The sequence below is a fragment of the Oreochromis niloticus genome, linkage group LG5, assembly GCF_001858045.2.
Source record: "Oreochromis niloticus isolate F11D_XX linkage group LG5, O_niloticus_UMD_NMBU, whole genome shotgun sequence".
Lineage (NCBI taxonomy): Eukaryota > Metazoa > Chordata > Actinopteri > Cichliformes > Cichlidae > Oreochromis > Oreochromis niloticus.
Genome location: NC_031970.2, coordinates 36,472,768 through 36,497,120, shown reverse-complemented (window position 1 = coordinate 36,497,120; position 24,353 = coordinate 36,472,768). Strand labels below are relative to the sequence as shown.

Sequence of the window (24,353 nt, the reverse complement as noted above, 5' to 3'; positions counted from 1 at the left end):
TTTTAGTTTCTGTTTTTATTGACACAGAGGAGCAAAGCTCATGATTCAAATGAAATATAATGGAAATGTCTTTACAGTTAATACTGATTAATTGATGATGAATGACTGTTACATGTAACATTAGTTAAAGTCTTTCATTCTATTTACATACATGTCTATGCGAAGCCTTCATGTAAGGGAACCAGTGATTCCATCTAGCCATACTTTTAACAGGAGTTTTCCCAGCTGATCTTAGATAAGATACTAGTGAAGCCCGGATTCCTGAATCTTCTCAAACATGATTAATTAAATGCCCTTTACTGGCACTGTCTGGATGTATCTGACTGTCATGCTCTAGAAAAAGTGAGACTTTTGGTAACACTCTGGGTCGCCTCTAAGAGACTGGATGCCTCTCTTCAACTGTCAGTGCCCATGGTGACCAGTACCAGTCTGGAAATTGACACAACACGGACTCCAACACAATCACCAAATGAAAGCAAAACAAATTGTGGCTTCAGATCATATCTTGCTAGCAACAACATTAGCCAGCTAGCTGCTATGTTGAATCATTTAATTTTCAGTTCAATTCAATTTTATTCATACAGCACCAAATCACAACAGCAATGACCTCAAGGAGCTTTATATTGTAAGGTAGACCCTACAATAATACATACAGAGAAAAACCCAACAATCATATGACCCCCTATGAGCAAGCACTTTGGCGACAGTAGGAAGGAAAAACTCCATTTTAACAGGAAGAAACCTCCAGCAAAACCAGGCTCAGGGAGGGGCGGGGCCATCTGCTGCGACCGGTTGGGGTGAGAGAAGGAAGACAGGATAAAGACATGCTGTGGAATCGTGACCGTGAATTATCAAGGAACAAAGCAAAGAGTTAAGAATCATCAACAAAGAATCCACTAAATTTAATCTAACCTAAACAGACTTTTGGCCCCAAATGTGACTGTGTTAGCAGTATTAAACACACACATATCACTGGTTTGTTATCAAAACTAATGAACTTCCCCACTGACATTAATCAAATTCAAAATGAGCATATTTTTAGTTACTTTGTTTATCTACTTTCAATCTATATGCTATGCAAATAAAGTTACATGCTAAACATATTATGCTGCATTTTTGGTGAAGGAGGAGTGTGAGGGTGAAACAGCCTGTGTGGCAGCAGGGTGTAGTTTTGTGGCACAGCACAGCATCTGCAAGACTGAAAATTTCTGATCTGAAAGGCCAAATTCCTGTGCACCTGAGCCACCTTGGATATTTCATGGCATGGCAGCTACAGGGAAGGAATTCCTTATGACTGCTGTGATGTTGTAAACAGATGATCATTCCAGCTGTCATAAAAGGTGTAACGCCATCTTGGAAGGGTCAAATGTCATCCAGCAACAGCAGTTTGTTGGAGATAGAAGAGGAGCATAAAGACACATTCTCTAAAAATGTAATCCTCCAGATATCGATCAGCAAGATCTTCTGTGTAGGCGAGTATCTTGTGTGGATATGAAACAGAAAGAAAAATTTAAAGAAAATCTTCTGCCTCACTAATTTATATGCTATTCCTATAAAGCCAAGACAATCCATTCCCAAGTGCATTCACTACACATGGTGGCTGTAGCTCAGGAGGTAGAGCAGGTAATCCGGAGGTTGATGGTTCGACCCCTGTCTACAAGAGCAAGCTACTAACCCAAGAGTGCTGATGTAGATAGTAAAAGTAGATACTAGATAGTAAAAGCATAGTTCAACTGTAGCTCGCATGTTGTTGCTTGTTCTCAGTGAACAAGTATGGGGGCCTTTCAAGGAAACTATTCAACCAATCAGGCCCTGCCACCACATGCTTATCTTATAACTAGGTGGTAACTGACCATATTTGAAAAGAATGTGTGTGATGAGCACTAAGTGCAGTACTATCCAAAAATAACTATAAAACTATAAAATAACCAAAAATTAAAAAAACTATTTCTGTGTGTGTGTGTCACACAAGTGTATTCACTTGTGTGACACACACACACAGAAATAGTAAATAGGAAAAGCATGAACAGAGAATGTATTCCTTCTCGCTCCCCAACAGGTCGTGCCAGATGGCCCCGCCCCTCCCTGAGCCTGGTTCTGCTGGAGGTTTCTTCCTGTTAAAAGGGAGTTTTTCCTTCCCACTGTTGCCAAAGTGCTTGTTCACAGGGGGTCAAATGATTATTGGGTTTCTCTCTGTATGTATTATTGTAGGGTCTACCTTAAAGTATAAAGCACCTTGAGGCGACCGTTGTTGTGATTTGGCGCTGTATAAATAAAGTTGAATTGAATTGAATAGAATATGTGACAGTAGTTGTACAAATGACAATTGCCAATATAATTCTAGCACCGCAGATAAACTCTATACATTTTTTTATGAATCTTCCCCCTACCAAAAGCTGTAATATCAAGCTTAGAGAGACAAGATAAGCCTGACCTTATTTAGACAGTTGCTTTCTCTTATATTTTTTATTTTATATTATTTAGATGAAACTACATAAACAAATGCGTTGAACTTAACTGGTGTATTTCTCAGCTTATCATCATGTCCTGGCATAACTTTCTACCCCTGTGTTGGTTAGCCATGTTTCCTGTTATTTCTAACCCTGACTGTGCAGCTAAAAAATGACCAGGGGCAGCAGGCTACACGGTAAGTTGTGGGTGATCGCTGCTTTCTTGGTTGTGGTGCAGTGTGTCCAGACTACTTTCTGAATAGTAACATAGTTCCTTGCTGTGCCTTCTCTCAGCCTTCCATCTGCTCAGGCTGGAGCAGTCACCTCAGAGTGCAGCTGTGGTCCTTCAGGTTTGCCTCAGGGAGCGTCAGGTAGCGTGCTGGACATTCCTAATTACTTTGATGCTTATGTATCTTGTTATTTATTTCAATGTTTAATACATAATGTGGTGAGAAATGCCCATGTGTGACAACCCACTGCCTTTGCAGTATGTTTTCCCCTCAGTGTGGTCTTGCTAATTAACAAAGTTCTTTTTTTTTGCATTCGCTGGCTTGACAAAACTGAAAACGTCAGTCAGCGACCTTTCTCTGCTTAACTGATCTTCCTGCTTTGAAAGTGGCATAACCCAGAAAACTGTAGCAGCATCCCACAAACGAACATTGATGTAACGCTCACATTTGTCATTAGAATAAAAGTGCAGACTTTCCTTTACAGTCTGCCAATTCTGCTACAGACATGCCCTCACAGAGCAGTCCAGGATCTTCTCCAGAGATTTACCTCAAATATCTCCAAGGAATGCTTAAACAACTGATTCATGAGGTTCATAAGGTTCTCACTTAAAGCGACACCAGCGCAGCTGCCATGCACAGTAAGATCCAAGAAAAGAAACCCTTTATCTCTTGCATTTACATACCACATTACATTCTCCCTGCTGCCTCTGATCCTTGAAGTCCACTGGCAGTGTCAGCATAATGTGAGTGGGACAAAAGGTGCAGTAAACCTGTTTTTGGCAACAATAACATCCATCCGTCAATTTTCAGGAGACTATTGATCAGCTGGTGGCCACCTGATAACTACTGGTCATGAGGGAAAAATCTGTATTCCACAACTGGTTTGCAAGTGGTTGCAGGAGGATGTTTGCTGTTGCTGGGTGAAACTGATTGCAGTAGGAATACACATTTTTCCCTACTGAACAGAAAAGAAATGTTGTTCTGTAGAGACAGTCAGTGCAACTCTCCAGGTCACTGATGGGTTATTTGCTGTAACTCATTTAGTTCTACAACTTAGAGCATGATGTTCTTAGTGTGTTATTCACCTATGACAGAAAGATTTGGATAGTGATGAGCACAGATAGTCACTGAAACTGAATACAGCGTACTAAACAATTTATATATATGTATAAAACACTGAAATCAAATCAACTTTGCAGATGCTGTAACTGAGAAATGTGCTTTTGTAAAAATATAACCTCATTGTAAAATTTCAAAACTTGTTTGGAAAGGGGCATCAACTGCTCCAAAGGTCAGAAAAGTTCAGGGTTTGTTTTATTGTGTGTGCAGGTCATTTTTAAAAATGTCATAATATTTAATTCATTTCATTTTTATTAATGTAGTGATAAATCAGAACAACAGCTGCCTCAAGGCGCTTTATATTGTAAGGCAAAGACCCTAAATAACTGTATTTAACAGCTCCATTGGCAAGCTGTTGAAAATCATGAGGGGAAATTGTGACATCCAGTGATGGTTCTAATTAACACGTCCATAGAAACTATCGCCTTTGGTCACTGTGACGTTGCTTTGTATGTGTAGTGCACATTGTACCTTTTGAGACTGAGCATATGATCAAACACAGCTGGAGTATCTATCAGATCAATCAGAGTGACAATGGAGAAGCTGACTTTCACTTTGGTCGTTTGCGTTTACATTACAGTCTGCAGCTCAATGCTGCTCTCTAGTGGGGAGAGATGGCACTGAGACACACTGATGCAGTTAAGAAAACTCAGTAAAAGTACATTTAAACCTTTAAGCTGCATAATAGTTCTAAATAGTTAAGCATATACAGAAAATGATCCCATCCAACCCCACAGGCCAGCGCATTCCTCCTGTATAAATTGCATGAACCAAACCACCATCAGACACTGACACTCATTTCCATGAGTATGCTCCATCTAACTTTCAACTGGTTCAATGCATCGCCACCTTTAAAAATAAAGCGCAAGTGACAGAACCAGAGTTTTTCCTTTGAAAGGCTGGATCAACGCTTCTGTATTTATATTTCTAATAGTGCTTTTTGTATAAATTTGGAAACTTTCATATGCAAATTTACACTCTGCTTAACCTGCTAGGATTTCTCTGGCTAGAAAAGTGATTATGTTGCACTGACATTTAATAACTATTAACTGAAAGAGAAGCAACCCTGTTAATGGAGATGAATGAAGCCTATTTGCTAGCTGAAACAAGACTGTGCGATATTTTCAATAATACTGTAGCAAATTGACCATTTTTAATCGTACAAGCCCCACCGATGTAAATCCCATTCAGACAGCTCGACAGGTGCAAATCACACAAGAAGTCTCCCTCAGATGCCATCACAATGGTAGTTTTCAAAATACATTACCATCATGATTGTTTTATTATCAAAATGCATTACATCTCTTGCTTTTTAAACCTTCTGGAGGAGAACAATTGAAATAGTTACTACTATGATCTGTGTAAAAATAAAAGCAAACCAACAGAAGGATCTTTACAAAAACAACAGAAAGAACGCAGCGCCTGGTTTTTGGAGGAACCCCAGAACAGACCCAATGATTTGCTTCCATCCATCTGACAAAAGGTGGTCACTCAGACCCTACAAACAAAGATCATGCGGTAAATTCAGTGTACGATATTTTCTCCATACAAGTCTATATCACATTTCTTTCTATACAAGTACACATAATCATACATAATGTCCTATTGTGTTTTTTAGGTCGTATCTTTCAGTTTAAGGTGCTGGTTAATTTTGGGTCACAACTTTTATTTTTTTCCATATCTGTCAAACATTCATGTAAAATGAGTACCCTCCTGTGTGTTAGTGAGGGGAGAGGGTGGTGGGTTGTAGTGGTGGGTGGGTGTGTGGTGGTGTCCAGTTGCACAACTGGTCCCCTTGGTCTGTGAAGTCGTCCACGCAAACGCGGCCATTTTTCCCCACATCCGGTCCTAAATGAAAAACGTGAGGGAGCAGGCGGCCACCCTTGTCGCCTTGACATTAGTCTTAGGTCCTGCTGCGGCCGACGGGGGACCATCGCTTTCTTCACAAGTCAGTATGTGTTGGTATTTAAAAAGGAAAAAAATTCAAACAAAATACAGCATTCAGTGGAAAGGGAAGCAGCTCCAACAGGAGAGGATAGCAGCTTTTTTTTCACCTAGGTTTTAGAAACAATCCAAATGCTCCCTCGGAGATCCTCGCCCCTGATTTCCCTCAGCGTCACACGGAATGCAACGGTTGGTCAGACAAGAGAAAAAAACAAACAAACAAATTCTGCAATATGAAAACCCAACAGCTTGGCTTAGAAATATAGTCCCACTAATAAACTTCTTTTTCCTGCACGAGTGTATAGATTTGGAGAACAAAAACGATGAATGCAGCCTTGTGGGGTGGAACATAACTGGATTATAAACTTATCGTAACAAAAACAAACAAAAAAACAAAACATGCAGCACCATGAATCAAAAGAGCTGTATTTCTCAAGTATGATATCAGAGCAGTCCTAAAGTGAAACCCAAACAGTCCAGTGAGGTGAGAGAACAGAAGATAACACCAAGGCAGGCTGGGTCGCTGGGGGGGAAATGGGCTGGTTTCATGTTTGAGAAAACGGAAGCTGGTAATTATATGGAATGATCCTAGTTTTTAGGGAGAGCTCAAACTCCCCGTCTCTCTAACGCATCTATATAACGGATGATTAACAGGTCGTCTTCCCCCTTTACCAAATTAAACAATTACTGCAGCACAGACTCGGCCATTTGCCGAATCAAGTAACCTCGACCAAAACAAACAAGAAATTTAAGCTATAACTCTTGCTTTTAGTTACATATGCATTTCAGCATTTCTCCAACCTGGATACCACAGTGACCACAGGTGTGGCCTTGTAGAACTTTGTACAGACATTTGCCTGGAAGGTTTTCATTTCTGACATTATCGAGCCTCTCGAGGAACAACAATTTCAACTTACATATGATTTCTTTGTTTTTTCTTTTTCTCTGAACGTGTCATCCAAATCACTTTTTCCCTCTGATTCACTAATAATGTCCAAAGTCAATGATTTATCTTTGTGCAGGATGTGCTAATTATTTTTTATTCTTCTGAAAGAAAGAAAAAAGAAAAGACAGAAAATAATACGGGACAAATTCTCAAACAAGTCCTTGCTCCTCTTAGGTCTGTACATTTGCCTTCTCCAAACTCCTGATCCCTGTTGTACTGCAGCCTCAGGGGTTGAGGAGATGCACAGCTCACACTCACGCACGCACGCACACACACACACACGAACAAGGTCCTAAAAGCTTCCTGACTGTGTCCTTACTCCGGATCCCTGGAGGGAAGAGTGCTGGAACTGACTGAGGTTCGTCCCTCGCTGGGGGTAGTGTGTCGGTCCAGAGGCCGACAGCAGTCTGGGGCCAGCCTGCAGCACTGCCTGACCTGGGCTGCCTGACTTCAGGCTGCGAGGTGCCTGATGCTGACTCCCTTTGGAGGCCTGAGCACCAGAGTCTGTTTTAGTCTGCCCATGGACCCGGGATCCTGGGGTAGCAGCCCCCACCAGACCGCTGCTGTTCAAAAGGCTGGCTTTTAAGTGGCTGCTGCTGTAGCTGTGGGCTCCGTCCGCGCTACTGCTACCACTCTGCTGGTGTAGAGAGCCTGTCGCTGGCCTGGAGTCTGTTGAGGAAGTGGGGGTGGGGCTTGAGTATGAGGCTGGGGGGTGGTCCTGGGCGTGTCCTTGGTGGGAAGAGGAGAGGCGCTGGTAGACGTTCTGGCCTGATGACGGACTGTAGGAACACCGGAATGGAGAGCTGGAGGTTTGCTGGAGGAACAACGGGCTGTCAGTCTGTCTGTGGCTTTCTGTGGCCTGCACACAAATACATACATAGGCACACACTGTGTGACACTGATACACTTCTGTTCAGCTCATTTCCAGCTCTAGATGTTTAATTTGTTTTTCAGAGAAGAGGGGGGACAGAAAAACAAAAACACAACTCCCCTTTTTATTTTAAGAGGGGAGCCCCTCTTATAAATTGAAGTAAGTAAGTTTGCGCAATTTTTTTCCCCTGAAGTATGTCTCGTCTCAAATACCATATTCATTCTTTCAAGGCCGACTCGCCTGAAGTGATGCTACACCGGGTCAAATATTGATACCTTGCTGACTATTACTTCTACAACGATCTCTTATCCTATTCCATTGTTTTTCTTAAATTTTGCTGCTGTAACTTTACACTGTCCACTTTCTGCAGTGACACAAAAATTTCCCACGTGTGGGACTAATAAAGGCCATCTTATCTCTCTTATCGTATCTTGTTGACAAACATACTTCTATATAGAGGGATGACTGCACCTCTAAAGAAAATGGAACCACTGAATTTAATAAGACAAAATGAATTCAGCAGACTAATTGTTTTTGATCATCTCCATAACAGTTGGAGAACAAAATTTGAATTGGAAAAAAATTCTGCCAATCACCCAAGAAGTCGTTGTTGAATACTGAACTTAATTTACAAGTAACCAACACAAAACACAGACAGCAAGTTCAAAGTGATGTGGACCAGCTACCTGGTGAGAGTAAACAGAGGGGCTGTATCTGTGTGGACTTTTTGTGGAAGAAGCCATGGACACTGCCTGCATCTCATATCGATCTACATCTGAAAACAAAACAGGACAATCAATTCCACCACTAAGAAAAGAGCAACATTTTAAGTAAAATTAAAGAGCAAACATAGATATTTCAACAGTTATTAAAATATAAATGAATCAAATTGCTTGTGACCATTTGTTATATTAAACTATAGATTTTCCCTTGCTTTAGAATGGCACATAGCAGGATGTAAGGGACTGCCAAAGCCAAAAGTCATTTACCAAGTACTATAAAATAAAAAAATAAAAGAACACGCTACCACCAGGTTTTAGCTGTTTGAGGTGCAATGGGATCAGCTCCTACTGTACAAAAGAAATAAAGACGCCAAAGATGACGATTACTATATTCTTTGGGTGTCCTTTAAAAAAAAAACAACAAAACAAACCAGTCAAATGGTACCCAGCGAACAGTAAATACTCATTTTCCTTGAAACAGCCATCCCTAAAATACTGCTATATACTAGGCTATCTATTAAGTCTAACAATATATTCTTCTTGTTGTGAAGTTTCGAATGCATTCATACCAGATTCCTTCTCTATGGAGCCTTCACTCCTCTTGTAACTCCGGTCCACCTTGAAGCTTCTCAGCACTCGCTCTAGAACCCCCTGGCCTTCCCTCAGACGCTCAACAGTAGTGGGGACCATCCTTGGAAAACAGATAACTGTTAGATCTGTATTTATTTATTTATTTATCTGCTAGGCTCTGAATTATTGCAATTAACATAGCCGAACATGTACTGAAAGGTCAATTTAGTGAGTCATCCTTAAAAGGACTTCTCACCACTGGTTGTTGCTGTCCTGGCGTCTGGACTGCACTGACAAGCCCTGGTGCTCCGGAGGACTGACTTCCTCTATGTGTGGGACTGAGGTGGAGTGTGCTGAGGATGAGAAGGTGCTGTGTGGAGATGCTGGAAGCGGCATCTGCTGATGGTTATGAGGATGATGGGACTCCTTGTTGTAGTGGGAGCCAGGCTGTGTGGGGGTGCCACCCAGAGAGGAGCTGCTGCTGGCTGGCTCCGAGTCACGACCACTGCCCTGCTTTCTCTTGCGGTATTCCAGCAAAGACACCTATAGCAGCAGAGGGAAGAGGGAGTCTGTTCAAACCCTGCTGCTGAGGAACTGATGGACTTGTATAAATCTCACTTATTCCAGGCTGCTCGCTCAATCACACCATTCACCAAAACTGCACTGAGTGACAGGCAGACCGCATGCACCACGCTAGAGAGGACTCACCTGAAAACCGTATTTATTATTAAAGAATTTTTAGAGAAACACCTTCACCAGCAGGGAGCAACGACATCTGTTGTTCTTCCATGAACAGACTTGTAGTCACGAGAGACTCAAACACAGCATACTGTGTGTCGTCAATGCAATGTTAGTACATAAGCTTTGACAGAGGAGCAAGCAACTTTAAATGCACCACACCATGATGCAATCACGCTGAAACAATAACTACGAAAACACATCCACACATACGCACGACACATACACACACCTGCACTGTTTACAATGAGAATGATAGTGCTCATCCCAGCTTAATGTCATCATGACACATAAAAGAACAGACAGAGGGTTATGAACGAGGCAGGGGAGTGGCATGACCACACGCACACATACACATCATATATATATATATAGTATATGTATAGTATATATATAACTGACATGGATGGCTCTTGCCTGAATCTTTCAAGCAGTTTAACATTACATGTGAGGTAAGCTACAAGGCTGTACTGTCAGGGGGACCAGATGTCAGGATCAAGTTACCACAGAGCACCAAAAGCTATCAGTTAACCACCCCCCCCCCCCCCACCCCACTAAGGTCTACAAATGGTCGCCTATTCAAAGAGCATAAAAGATGTTTAAATGCCAAGCGCAGTAAATTATAAGATTTTTTTTTTTATGCTTCTGTTGATTTTGACAACAACGCAGAGAAATAACAAACTTAAACGAAACTTAGGTTGAACAGTAAACAAGTCAATGTGGCTGACTGAAGCCAGAATTAGGCTGTGGTCAGTCTTTCTAGAGCATCGGTAGGCAACTCCAGGCCTCGAGTGCCGGTGTCCTGCAGGTTTTAGATTTGTCCTTGCTGCTGTGTCCACAGCTGATTTAAATGGCTAAATGACCTCCTTAACATGTCTTGGAGTTCTCCAGAGGCCTGGTATTGACATAATCATTCGATTCAGGTGTGTGACCCAGGGTGATATCTAAAACCTGCAGGACATCGGCACTCGAGGCCTGGAGTTGCCTACTCCTGTTCTAGAGCATATGACTTAACCTACATAAGTGGCTAACATCATTGCCAGCATTTATCCATATGGATTGATTACCTTGTGCTCGTTTTCCAATGTTTTGTTTTGCTGCAGTGCCAGCTGGTAGAAACCAATAAAATGCTGGGACTTTCTCTCTGGTTGTGATTGTTATTTTCTAACAGATGAATTCAAACACTGCAGCTGAACAGTACCAGGAAACGCACAGGAGGAATCGATGGTATTAAACAGGCCGATCGCAATAGCTGAGGGTTGTGTCACCACAACAGTTATATTTCCAGGGAGGTGCACATCAAATTACAGCGTAGGATTTCAGAGGGGTTTGAGATTACAACACAACTAAGGCACAGATTTTTCGTTAAGGCAGTAAGGAAGTAAATGTTACTGGCTGTCTGAGGAGCAATTGCTGCTTTACTGAACTAAGTTTCTGCAAGCAGCTTCAGAACAATTATCAATCAGATTAATGAATGTTAATCTATGCATGTGTCAGACCCTTGATCCATCCTAAGCCCCTCTTCTGGTGCCACGTGATACTGTTTTCATTTTTGGCAGGGAGGGTTGCTGTAAACCACTTTGACAAATTTAGCCCCTCTTACAGTGGAGGTGGATAAACCACAAGTCCCAGTTTGGAAAGAGCCATGGATGAGATGGAGCATGAGCACACCCAACACCATCATGACGATTTGTGGAGTTTGTCTCTTGTGTTGAAGGCAATGGATGAACCTTACACACTTCAATGAGCTTGACTGAAATGGCAAAATAACTCTTTCTGGAAACTACAGAATCATAATTCAATGTAGGTTTTGGAGAAGGAGAGTGGGCAGAGCTGCTGGAGCATGGCGTGGGTGTTTGTATGCAGATGCAAAGAAACAATATTTACATGCACACTTCTAAAGATGTAGTTGTAGGGAGAATATTCACCATATTTTGTACTGGCTTGTATTCACTTCTTACAGCTATTGCCTGGTAATCTGGCTTCCCTGTCAGCAGACTAATGGTATGCTGGTTGGCCCTCTGCCTTGGAAGAAAAGTGGAAGAGAGACTTGGCAAAGAGTGTCAAGGAGCAACGAGGAGGAGCAAGAGGAGGAAAGTAAAGGAAAAAGGAGGAAGGGTAAAATCTACAGACTGGAAATCATTTCAGATACACATAAGAGGTCAGCTTCTAAATCCCTGTGATGTTTGGTTTTGAATACCGGACACAGGGGACCAACAGATTTAAGACAAAGTTAATGGGCAAACAGAGCAAGGGGAAAAGCACATCATGAGTTCTGGCTTTTCAGTTTGCGTTTCACACTCAAGTTATTTGTGTCTGAGAAGAAACCCCTAAGATTTACCTGCAAAGCTACCTCAAACATCTTTTCCACGTATCATTAAGATATGGGGAACTTGCCTTCTTTTTTTGTGGCGGATTGCTGGTGTGAGGCGGTGTGCCATTGTCAGGGTAGCCTCCTCCAAAATGGGGCTCTCCAAACGGTGACATGGACCCGGGACCCACTTCTCCAAACAGGCCCTGGCCGCTTATGGAACCGTGGAAGGAATCTGCAGGTGAAAATCCCCCTTCTGACTGGGAGAGGTGTCGGTCGGTGGCTGTCGGGTTGCCCAGGTTTGCGTTGAGGGGAGAGCAGGTATATATGAGATTAAACTCTGTCCTGAAGGCCTGCTCCCTGTTTTGGGGGTTTATGTCCGAAGAAGGGCATGACAGTGGGTTTAGGGAACTGGTCCCTACAGAAGATGGGCCCTGCGAATCTTGGCCTGCAGTTCCTCCAGATTGGGAAAAATCGTCCGAGGTCATGGCAACAGGGCTCTCCATGTTGGAGGGGAGTGACAGGTCTGGGAACTGCGGCCGAGAGGCATCAAAGTCTGTCTGAAGACATGGCTGAAGGACAGGACAGAGGAAACGGGAAGAACAAATAAATAAACTTGATCGTTACGTCAACAGTAAAGCCATTTCCTTTATCGGTGCCATGATATGTGAGAAGAAATGTACCTCAGGGGATATGGACTCGGGACGATGGACAGGAGATGCCTCAGGGGATGATATGTTCTAGAGAGAAAACAAAGTCTTAGTGTCAAACCAAGCGTGTGTCTTTTTCTGAAGTCTAGCAATCTGTCCAAAACCAAGAGATTGAGATGTTTAGGGGTATTGGCCGTCAAACTCTTACACACAGCCCTTCTAGAGTTTGCTGCTGTGCAACAAGATTGAACAACTAAGTGAGGTAATGTGAGGTTGTTGCAACAGGTCCTGACACAGATGAGTCAGCTGAGCAGAGTGCAGCTCCCTCGGAGTGACAGAGATACACTAAGGAAATTCGTACGGTACATCACTACACCCTCCTTTGTGGCCTGTTGGATTTCACTGGACTTTGATAGTAAATGAGCTCAGGAGTCAGAAAACTGTGTGGATATTTATGCCCTTACTTCAAACTGCAACGGTGTGTTGCAGCGGCTGGCAGGCAGTGAGGGCATAGGTGAATAGGCCAGACCGTTGGGCAGCAGGGAGCCACAGGGAGTCTGGAGCAGTGGGTGGAGGGAGTCCTCTGGAAGTGGAGGCGTGATGGGTGATAGCGGGCGAAGCAGGTGGTCCGAGGGTGCTGGTGTTATTTCTGTAATATACTTGGAGCGACGCTTTTTAAAAGGTGCGGTGAGTTCTGTGATTTTAAAAACATGACAAAAACAACACAAGAACGTTAAGTAGCCTAGGACCACAGTTACAACAGTCAAACATATTTGCAGTTACAAACAAACTTTTCATTTAGTGCAGAGTTCTGAATCATGCTTCACTGATCTCCTAGCTTTGGTGCCTTCAGAAAATTCTCAGCCAGATGGAGGTGTGGAAGCAATTACCACTGGATAGGGGGTTCGGCGTGGATCTGCTACTGGTACTTTGCTGGGAGGAGGTGGACTCTGTGCCATCCTCCACACTGGCCGAGCAGCTCTCATCTTCCACCTGTTTGATCCATCTCTGCATAAAGATGACAACAGTGGAAAAAAAAAACAGTTTAAGTGGAAAAAAAAAAAAAGGAAACGGACAAGAACACACACTTGTCTTGCCACCAAATGTGAAACATCAAATTTGTGTGTGGGATGCACACCCACCCATCCCAAAACACCTTTTTCCAAGTTTACCTTTTTGTAGCAGCCATAAGTCCCGTCCATTTGGAGCGGACGGGGCCGGCGTCTCTCTGGGTTGAACGGGGAACCGAAGCGGATGTAGTGTCTGGGTGTGGTGCAGATGAGTGATGATTGAGAGAGACCTGGAAGCATGTTCAGCGTGGTGGCTAGAACTGTGGGGTCAGTGGTTATCCGCAGTGGGCGCTCAACAGGTACCTCCTGGTGAATTCTCTCTCCTCCAGGAATTTTGTCATTTAGCCATTCTGTCACCAGGTACTGGGAAGAAAAATGCAAAGTTACATTCGCATAGCTCATTGAAGGTAAAGGACTTTGTATTACTTTTAGTAATTACTTTCTGTATTACTTTGTAATACAGAAAGTCTTACCTTCTTGGTCTTGGGGTACCGCAGATTGCCTCTGTTCATGCAGTTAAGGCCTTGGCCATCTCCATCTACAAGATGACCACCCAGGCTGCTCTCCCCGTGGCTGTGTTCAGCACCGTATGCACCCTGACTTCCCTCCTCGTCCACAGCAGCACCCTGATCTGCTGATGTTGGTGTTGTTGCCCTTGCTGCTGCAGCTGCTGCAGCTTGTTGGGCGAGGGCTTGGCGTTGCCGTCGGGCACGCTGGGATGAGCTTGACCGGTAGCGAGATATTCGACTCTTAGGACGAGGCTTGGTGGGTTTTATGGGTTTAGGGGGAGCAACAGGGGCAGGCAGGTTGGGGAGGGAGGGTTTTTCTTCAATAGATGGTGCTTCCTGGAACATAAATGCAATGATTAAACTGGCTCAATATAGAACACAAAAGAAATTAGAAGTCTGAAATTTTCTTCGTGACTGACCACAACATAGGTGGTGCGTCGCGTGCTGACCCCAACTCCAGTGTGTTGGGGGATGGAGGAGTTCCCTGTGGGGTTTCCTGCCCCATCCTCAGTTTCTAAACCCTCCTCCTTGACTTCAGCTCCTCCTATTCTTCTCCTCCTTCTTTCCAGGATGTTAAGAGACTATGTGGATAGGCAGAGATGCAAGTCAGTGTTATGTGACAATTTTTCTTTTTTGAATTACCGAGAGTGGACAACTTAAATCATGAAATGCAATGTAACTTACTTTTTTATTGGAGATGACCCCATTTTCATCAACTTCTCCTTCGTCCCCCTCTTCCACCTTAACCTCATCTGTCAGTCTCTCCTAATTGCACAGACAAGCATCACATGAGGTAATGACCTTAGCTGACAAGCAACAATTTGAATCATCTAACTACTTCTAAAAAAACCTCAAGCCTGCACTTTACAAAAATGTATTAAAGCAGTGTTTACAGATGTGGCGATGTCTAATCTAAAGCTAATGTCAAACTGTTATTGCTGCCTAACCTCAACGCTGAACACAATTATTTGGAAAATCAAATCTAACCACGTGCACCTGCGCGCAAACACACCTCTGTGTCACTGGTCCCCTGTAGATCGCTGGTGTCCTGTTGCTGCTGCTCCAGCATCTGGTTTCCATCAGCAGCTAGACTGCCCTCCAGCTCTTTCCTTCGTGCTTTTCTCCTTCGTGTCTCGGCACCAATCAGAGGGGAAGGAGGCGGCAGGGAAGGGGGACTCACCAAGCTATCCCTAGGGCTCAGGTTGTGCTTCTGCACTGGGCAGTTTTGGTTGCTTTTATGGCAGGCACAGTCCACTTTGTAATTACTGTTATTTCGTTAAAAACAAACAAACAAAAACAAAAAACAAAACAAAACAAAAAAAACAATAAGAAAAGAGAAACTGCTGATTAAAAGAAAGGAGAAAGGCAGAGAGGACAGCAACTGACCAGCTATTGAACTCGTAGTCAAATCCAATGGTGACCTCAGCGTCTTTCATGATTTGCCTGACAGCATAGATGCACAGATGGATCATGCCCTCAGCGATCATATGCCGGACCTGTGGTAGAAAGCAAGGGTTATGGGTTGTTTTAGCTGCAAAAATTAACTGAAAACTTCAAACTTTGCTTACTAGCAAGCATTTAGATTTATTTTACAAAATGCTTAACAGCTGACCTCGGCATTGGGTGTACAAGACCTCCTGATGAAGCGGGCATCATTTCCGAAAGTCCTGGCATCAACGCACATCTCTACATCATTAAATTTTGAGTAGAACAGCACGAAAGGGTAGGGTCTAGAAAGAAAAATAGAGTGAAAAGCTGTTCACAGGTGAAACAATAATGTATTTAGACAAAATTCCGATTACGTATTTTGTAGTTTAGTGGCTCATTAACAATTACTTTTTGAAGAAGTGCCCATTGACTTCAAACTGTTGTTTGAGCATGACCTTTCCCCGGTATTCAATAATGAGCGTGTCCGGCTCCAGGTTCTTTGCTGCTCGGAGGATCTTCCTGTGTTTCTGCACCCGTGTTACTCGGCCAAGCTGGAGCTATAAAAGTTATTTTTAAAGAGACAGCCAAACATTAAAAATATTATACTTTTTCCTTACCTTCTTTCATAAGTACATGGGGTATAAAGTAAACTATAAACCAAAATCTTGGACTCTTGGACACAGACTGCAGTCAGTGTCTGAAATCCTGAAGAGCAAAGGAGCAGAAAAATTGCCTGAAACAGAGAGGGGTTGGCCTTAATCTCAGAGAGCAGCTCCTGTTCAATCCTTTTTCTTGCAAGAAACAGCCAATCAGAATAAAATTTCCTGGAAGGGGGGAGGAACTAAAAATGGGCTATCAGGTAGCAGATGAAGTGAAAGACTGCACAGAGGGCCAGTATAACAAATAAGGATAATTTTTAACTGTCAATCAGAAAAGGTAACAGAGGATAAAATTAATATCACTGTGTTCGTTGAAAACAGAATTGCGATTGGATCTTAGCAAGCAGCCAGCAGTAGGGACGGGAATCGAGAACCGGTTTTTGTAGAGAACCAGTTCCCAGTAGTCCAATTCCTTGGAATCGTTAGTTTGGTTATCGGTTCTTGCACTCTTGCTACGATCAGCTGATTTCAGTTCGTGTGTCAGAGGAGGAAAATAGTGGTGCAGTCTACAGCGTGGATATGGATATTACTTTTATTACATAAAAAGGATGAGAGCACATTGGTTAACTGGAGACTGGTCCAGGAATGAAACAACTACCTGTTCATGTTTCTACAGTAGACTCACCGTGGCAAATGCTTAAGTCTCTTTGTTGTGGTTTTCATCTTTGCTTTGTGCCCATACCTAGCTACTAAGAGTAAGATCCTGTGTCCTTATTAGGATAGGGATTTGTGTTGGTGTGTGGGGCTGTAGCCTCAGGTTTATATTGTTAATTGTAATTATGAGACAGTGTCTTTCAGGTCATTTTACAGAGTAAGATGAAACTAACGTAATGAGTAGTATATCGAATGTCTTTCTCCTGGGTGTAATTAAATAACGTACTGCATTACTTTTAAGAAAGTATTATGTCTAATAAGTTTTTGACTTTACTTTTTGAGTAACAACCCCAACACTGATCACAACAAAGATGGGAAAAACATCCAACATGCACAAACATTTGACCACACAGCATGTAATTAATTTGCATGAATGTAATATCTTTGATATGCTGCTCAGAGATGATGATGTGGACGACTGTCAAATTGGAGCCAATGAGAATCGATAATTCAATTCAATAAAACTTTATTGATCCTGAAGGTTGACCTCGAAGGAAATTGGGTTGGAATGGAATCAGAATAGCTAAATTCTTATTAATTCTCATCCCTAGCCAGCAGATTCCATTAAAACCAGTAATGCAGACATAATGGCACAACTAAGTCACTTATCATACAGACTGGGATCTTCTTCAACATTTTTTTTTTAAATCTATCCATACAAAGTTTTATTTGTAGGACTGACCTGCATCTGTGAGCCCAGAACCGTATTGTTACAGGTCAGCTCAGTGCGGTTGATGGTGTCCATAGCATCCATTGAGGCATGTATCTGTGTGGTTGAAGCAGGTGTCATGGCACCACTTTCGCCCTTTGAGATGGTGGCACTGGTTGATCGGTGAAGCTGGAGCAGTGTCTGCACATCTGCGCTGTACTGGTTGGCAAGAGCCTCCTCATACTGGTCTGTCCACTGGCGGATCCTGCTCTCCCATCCCTCTTCTGTGTTCTCATCCAACACACTAGCCTCTGTGGTAGAGTTCTGTACAAAAGCCATGATCAAGAGAACTGTGTAAGAGTCTATGTGAGATGCACAGAGAGGAATATTTTTTTTTCTTAATGGGCTCTGTGGTCTAGAACTGTCTAATCTTACCTTCATCCTCATAGACTTCCTAGAACCCTCTCTGAAAGCCTAAAAGAAAGAAAAATAAACCAATTTAAATAGATGGAGATTTTATCATAAAAACTGAGCTGGGGTCAATATAGCAGTACAGGAAAAGCAGCACAAGAGAAAACAAAAAACAAACTTCATTGTGGGCCTTACACAATGTAATCTTATGAGGCAGAGAGGGTTTGTGTGTCCATGCATGCATTGTGTGCATAAAAGATGATTTTCTTAGATGAAACATTAAAATACATTAAGAATAGCTCAATCTGCCCCACCTGCTAGCATTATATTCAGTTAATATAGTCCCAATTTCAAAAACAATCACCAATCAGTTGAAGTTTATAGGACAGGAGGATCTCCCGGAGAACAGCCGACTGGCATTGGGAACCACAAAAGTAATGTAATGAGCCTGTGGGGAGAGCTGTGGGCTAGCTAGTTAGCATCGAATTAACTAAAATTGTAAAAGAAGAAAGAAGAAATTTTAATATACTTTCATTGGTTCAATTAAATTTTATTTATATAGCACCAAATCACAGTCACCTCAAGGCACTTAATATTGTAAGATGCAGAGCATGCAATGATAAGATGAAGCCATGTAGAAATATTAACAGTCACCTGTGTGTGGGAAACTGTATTTTCTCATACTCTGCTTTACTCACTTTAATCTTCTTGGCCTTCTGTGTTCCACGGGCCTTCTCCGTGCTCTTCTTCCTCTTTTTCGATTTGCTCCTTTTGACTCTGTTGACAGTGAGTTTGATGCTGGTTGGTGTGTGCTGGGTAGCAGTATAGGAGATGGTGGAGGGTGACACCTCTTCATCACCACTCTCTGTTGCGCTACTCTCTCCAGCTACAAAAAAAAGAGCAAATAAGCAGGTGTTGATAAACCGCCTTCTCTGAGATGCAAACTGTAGTTTATAAAGTGAACTGCGATACCTGAGACATTTTCTGTTTTTTTCCTGTGTTGGCCTTTTACTCCTTTCCTTCTGTCCAGTCCCCTGTGATACACAAAGGCAACAAAACAAATCAGACAAAAAATGAAAAGTGTGTGATATCATAAAGGCTTTTACAGCACGTTGTATTACTGCCACAGCCTGAATTCAACAAAAAAGGAACAAAGTAACTGAAAAATAAAAGAGAGACAGGCCACTAATCAATAACAAGAATTTTGCTCAGCTAATTTTCTCTAATTTCCATTAAACGGGTTAAGTGCTACACACTTGTACCAGTTACAGCAGTTGGAACCTACGCTCCAGCATTCAGACGAGAAAAGCTTTTACACATCTTACCTGCAGTTGTCACATTTGATGAGCAGGCCGTCCGGCGTCAGGTTGCAGTGACACCAGGAGGCCCCATCCTCCTCTGAGGAGCTGTCGCTGTCGGCCGAGTTGTCCTCAGTAGTATCGTGATAGTGAGAGCTGCGTACCACGCCGTTGAGATCCATACGGGGAATGATGGTTTGGGAGAGCGGGGAGGCGGGTGGGGTTGGGGGAGGGGGCGCGCCATAGTTGTGATCCTGACAACACACAACGGAAGACTGTTGCATCTTCAAACAACGGGTGTTCAGGCAAAAAAGGGAAACGGAAAATGGAGACGAATGAAAATGAGGGCAAAAAAAAAACAAGTATGTGAAACAGTTCAGTTGTTAATACCAAAAGTAGCGTGTGGTTACAAAAGACTAATAGCAGGACTCTTATTTATATATCTAAACTAGAAACATCACCAGTTCTTAGTTTTACTCTTATTGTGAAATCATAACAGAAGACACTTGAAAAGATTAGGAAAAAGGAAAGATCAGATAGATTAAACTGGGTCATTTTAAGCCATTAAAACATTCACAATTGTACACAAGTAACCCCATTATGAAAAGTAATACTTCAAGAAGACATGCTATGATTAGAGCTGATGATTAGGGAAGAGCTGTATGAACTCACAGCATATGGTAGCCCCCGATACCCATGACTCTGTGCGCTCCCACAGCTGTGGTTGTTGTAGTTTTTCTCATTCACCGCAGGGCTTGCTTCAACTGACTCAGGGCTGGAAAAAAATAACATAAAATAAATAAATATATATATATATATATATATATATATATATATATATATATATATATATATATATATATATATATATATATATATATATATATATATATTTATTATTTAAAACATTGCAAGTGACATAGATAATGCTGTAGACATTTCCCCAGTTTGCCTTTTTTTTTTTTTTTTAAACCAATGTTACACAAGCATCTGTTTTAATAAAGATCAGTCACTAGATGGCACCAAGATCCTTAACTCGCTGCCCTGCCTGGAAGAACAGCAATTTAGGAAATGGAATGTGGGCCGCCATTATGTTATGCAACTCCCTCGCCCTTTAGTTAGGGTCTAACCAGACAGGGAACAACCTTTCCTACTCCCGCCTCGTACTCCAATACTGAAGCTAACGTCAAGGTAAAAAATAAATAAATAACCACTGTGTGTGTAGTGTGTCTGTCCTTTTTTTTTTTTTTTTTTTTTTTTTTTTAAACTCCCCTGCCTGAGCTTTGCAGGAAACTAAAGGGGGCCATGAACAGGGTTGGATGGGAGAGGGGCCAACTGCATTCCAAATAACCTCAGTCACGTAGGCAGATTTACCTACAAAGAAGTGGCAACTGTGCTCACTTGATCTGTCTGTGCACATCTTCTCAGATGCTATTCAATAGTTTGGGCATCGAGAAAAACAACATACATCTAGCGTCTTAATAAAACAGGTAGAAGATAAGAACCTGTGACACAGTGAGAATAATTCCACTCTTGGATATTGTCTGTTACACAGACAAAAAGAACAGCCATTGGTTGTCTCAAGTCAACTTAAAACAACCTTGAAAATTCATTTTAGAAGTCAGTTTTTCAGTCAAGTCAAAATGTCACACCTGGTATTTTTTTCATTGTCTATCAAAATACGGATGTCATGTAATATCATGTACTCTATTTTTACAGTTTTAAGTTCAAAGTACAAAGCAGTCCCCTTAAAAATGATTTCAAAATAACACATTTGATTATGCATTGTGTAAGCGGTTCTTGAATTCATCTTAAAGGGCACTGAGGGTGCAGCAGCAGTTTAGCATCATATTCATACTTTGTTAGAAACAAATAATCACATTTTCCAAACACAGGAAATGCCCTTCAAACAGAAAGAAAATGTTCTGCTTTATGATTACTGCCATTGCTTTCAACATTTCTTTTGCCCTGAGCACTCAAGCTACTTTACTCTGTTGCCCTTTGCAATCTTAAATTCCTTGTTCAACCACATTAATGCTTATGTTTAACTAATGATAAGCAGCTAGAACATTATATAGTTCCACATAAACATTAATCTTTCTTTTCCAGACATCTTTGGATAGTTGAAAACTTATCTGATTCCCTGTTGTGCAGTACAGTAGCAATACATGTAGATAATCAGGTTAAACAGGAAGTTTGTTTTCCTGGCACTCTTGTTCTATTTAAGCCATGTTACATCCGCATGTGAGTATAAGAAGTTAGTTAGTATAAGAAAGTTGGGAGACATTTTAATCAGTAGAGCTGATGATCTTAACAACAAAACCCAGCTCTTACAGAACATTTCTTGCAAGTCACACCTTGCTGAAACTGACTACGTACTCTGATCCAGCAGCCATATCTGAATAAGACGTTTCAGGTGTGGTGACTCCCAGAGCGATTACTATGCTCATGACGTCCAGCACAGCGACGCGTGGGAGGGGGGAAGAGGGGGGAGGAAGGGGAGGGAAGGGGGGGACAGGATGGGATAGGGGAAGGAGGAGAGGTGAAGCGAGGAATCACAGGGTCCCAATTACAGCAACAGACCACTCCAGAGGTGGGGTGCCGCCGAGCCGTAGCCCACGGCTCACGGTCATGGGGGACCTGAGAAAAATGGGTACAAGACAGACACGCCATCAGTTACATATAGATCCATTGCCTGAATACAGACAATCAACGAATGGCTCAAAATAATCAATGCATCTTGGAATTAACTGCATATTAAAGTCTCAATGATAGACATGTCATCTTCTATAGGCAGCTTTGTGTGTCTAGTATTATAAAACAGGAAGTATTATTGTGATTTAACTGTAATATCAAGAATGGCACAGATATAAAACGGTTCCAGTAAGGCATCAAATGCCAACCTTTTTGCCCCATTTCCTGACAATCTTTGACCCGAGAACAGTTTATTCACACTTCATATCCATTTCACTTTTTTGCATAGTGTCATCCAACAACTATTTATCCAAACCTATTGGCTGACATTTCAACTGCAGTATTTATCATTTACATTTACAAAGTCAGATTGTTTACTCTTTATGTTTAGATCATAATTTCTAACTGCTAGCTGTATTTACAGCTAATAATTTTCGAATGTCTTACAAAACATAACTGTTTGATAAACATAGTATTTTTTTTCTGTTATGTTTAGCTAACATTTCTGCTCATTTATCCTTATTGTTAGCTAACAGTTTCAACTTCTCGTGTAGGCCTTTAACAAACCGTTAGTTACTTCCCACGAAAGCAACCCCCACTCCCACCCATGAGGGTACTTGTACCCTTGGTTGCAAATCACTGCAGTAAACCAAAGGGAAAGTGTGTGCAATGCCAGGAACCTGGACACACAGCTAAATGGAATGCAGCTGTTAATCATTTTCATATTCAGTGTGGTTTTCCTATTATGGAATGACAGTGTTTGCACTGAAAAAAGGCTACAGACTTATGTTTCGTGAAACACAGACTCTATACCTACTCAAACAACTTTCCTTGTGACAGCTGTTTGATTAAACAATGAATAAGTTTCTGAGTTGCCTCCAACAATAAATTTGTTTCAACAGCTTTCCAAAGGTCAACATTAATGGTGAAGTCCATATTTCTGATTAGACACAAAAAGAGGACCACTAACTGAATGTACATTCCCTAATGAAAGAGACAGGGCTTGTTTATAAGGGCACTTTAACATATATAAACATTAATATATAAACAACAGGTTACTGCCTTGACTGAACGGTGACAGTGTTGTCAGGTTGTCACGACCACATAACCTAAACATTAAACAGGAAACCCACTGTTGCACAAATAACGAAGAACCAAATTTGCTGAGTCATCTTGACAATAAAGGCTTCATGTAGTGGAAGAGAGCTTTTGTCTGCCTGCGTCTACAATGATAGCTCAATATGGACATTGTGTGACGGGCCCATCTCTTATCCATACGGAGGCGTTTAACATGGAGGAGGGAGGTGAGACGATTCAAAGAGCAGAAAAAACAACCAGGGGATTTACAGCTCTGCTTACACTCCCATCAGGATGCAGTAATGGAGAAACCAATAGGAGGCGCTCTTTTGCCCAGACAGCTGGAGGGGTGAGTCATCCAAGATGAGGCCCATCCCTCTTGTCATGTGACCACACTTAGCTGAAACACTGACCCACACTGTATCTTGTTCTCCTGCTTGCGCTCGCTCAACAACCCTGACAGAAGCAGAGCTAAAGGCAAGAGCTGCAGAAAGAGGAACAAGTCTTCCTGTGCGCTGTTCACACGACAATGAGAGGATTTGGCTCTCACCAAGGTCATCCCCTGGTCAAACAAGCATATACACAAGCTTATAAAACCCCATAGTGATAAGATCCACTGCAACAAGAATAAGCCCAACACTCAAACAGGCTGCTTTAATAGCAGGCATCCATGTTAATTAAGAACGACAGGAAGCATGACATTTCTAGAGTGGTCCCTTGGCTACAGCGAGTGCTGCCCTCGCGCCCCAGCCCCAAGGCAACCACAGAAAGATTGGGAGCGTCCAATAACGTCAAGGTCAGCTCACTGTCAAAAAGAATGTCAGCACCATAGAGCTGAAAATGCATGCGTGCCTATGCACATGGGTAGGTGACAACAAGAACAGCTGCCATGCATCTATCAGATAAGGACAAGACACATACACACATTTGCTCATTCAGGAACTGCTCCTCTTTAAGCATGACTTACTGGATACATAAAAACAAACGACAAGCACAGACAGACAACTGAGTTAACTGAAGTTTGCATCATATTTAGATATTTAGATGATGGCATGTAATAGAGCGCCTCATTCAGAGGCTCTTTAGGCTGCTGGGGATCCCTGTGGAAGATCACTGCCTCAGAAATAGACACCTTGGGCCTACCCAACTCAAAGTCTCACTACTTGGGATCCTTCCAAAAGAACCAGACGGGGTGCTAGGGAAGTAAATTCCATACGGAGAAGGAAAGCCTTTCTTTACCTCACTTCTCCTCCCTAACACCACCCTCTCTCCCTTGTTCATTCCTCAAGCCATGAATACTGGGCTCAAATTACCAAAAGGCTCAAAGTCTTTTCACTTCAGTAGAACAGAGGC

General features: G+C 42.2%; 1 protein-coding gene across 3 annotated transcripts in view; it reads right to left on the bottom strand.

The window, feature by feature from the left end:
- Window positions 1–5,027: 5,027 nt before the first annotated feature.
- Window positions 5,028–24,353, bottom strand: part of setd5 (SET domain containing 5) — a 31,580-nt gene continuing 12,254 nt past the window's right edge. Inside the window, exons 2-25 of one of the 3 annotated variants that reach the window (XM_005452207.4) lie at window positions 21,609–21,869; window positions 19,902–20,004; window positions 19,257–19,513; window positions 18,904–18,965; window positions 18,630–18,817; window positions 17,956–17,994; window positions 17,554–17,844; window positions 15,967–16,115; window positions 15,743–15,860; window positions 15,517–15,626; window positions 15,143–15,395; window positions 14,815–14,895; window positions 14,550–14,711; window positions 14,095–14,466; window positions 13,724–13,984; window positions 13,442–13,559; window positions 13,016–13,245; window positions 12,585–12,641; window positions 11,988–12,473; window positions 11,519–11,611; window positions 9,109–9,395; window positions 8,852–8,973; window positions 8,247–8,335; window positions 5,028–7,548 (exon numbers count right to left, since the gene is read on the bottom strand). In XM_005452207.4, coding sequence (XP_005452264.1) covers window positions 6,982–7,548; window positions 8,247–8,335; window positions 8,852–8,973; window positions 9,109–9,395; window positions 11,519–11,611; window positions 11,988–12,473; window positions 12,585–12,641; window positions 13,016–13,245; window positions 13,442–13,559; window positions 13,724–13,984; window positions 14,095–14,466; window positions 14,550–14,711; window positions 14,815–14,895; window positions 15,143–15,395; window positions 15,517–15,626; window positions 15,743–15,860; window positions 15,967–16,115; window positions 17,554–17,844; window positions 17,956–17,994; window positions 18,630–18,817; window positions 18,904–18,965; window positions 19,257–19,513; window positions 19,902–20,004; window positions 21,609–21,679 — 4,566 coding nt within the window. In that variant the 5' untranslated portion in view covers window positions 21,680–21,869 and the 3' untranslated portion in view covers window positions 5,028–6,981. The remainder of the gene's footprint in view (window positions 7,549–8,246; window positions 8,336–8,851; window positions 8,974–9,108; window positions 9,396–11,518; window positions 11,612–11,987; window positions 12,474–12,584; window positions 12,642–13,015; window positions 13,246–13,441; window positions 13,560–13,723; window positions 13,985–14,094; window positions 14,467–14,549; window positions 14,712–14,814; window positions 14,896–15,142; window positions 15,396–15,516; window positions 15,627–15,742; window positions 15,861–15,966; window positions 16,116–17,553; window positions 17,845–17,955; window positions 17,995–18,629; window positions 18,818–18,903; window positions 18,966–19,256; window positions 19,514–19,901; window positions 20,005–21,608; window positions 21,870–24,353) is intronic. The other 2 variants (XM_003446508.5, XM_005452209.4) reach the window with 2 other exon arrangements.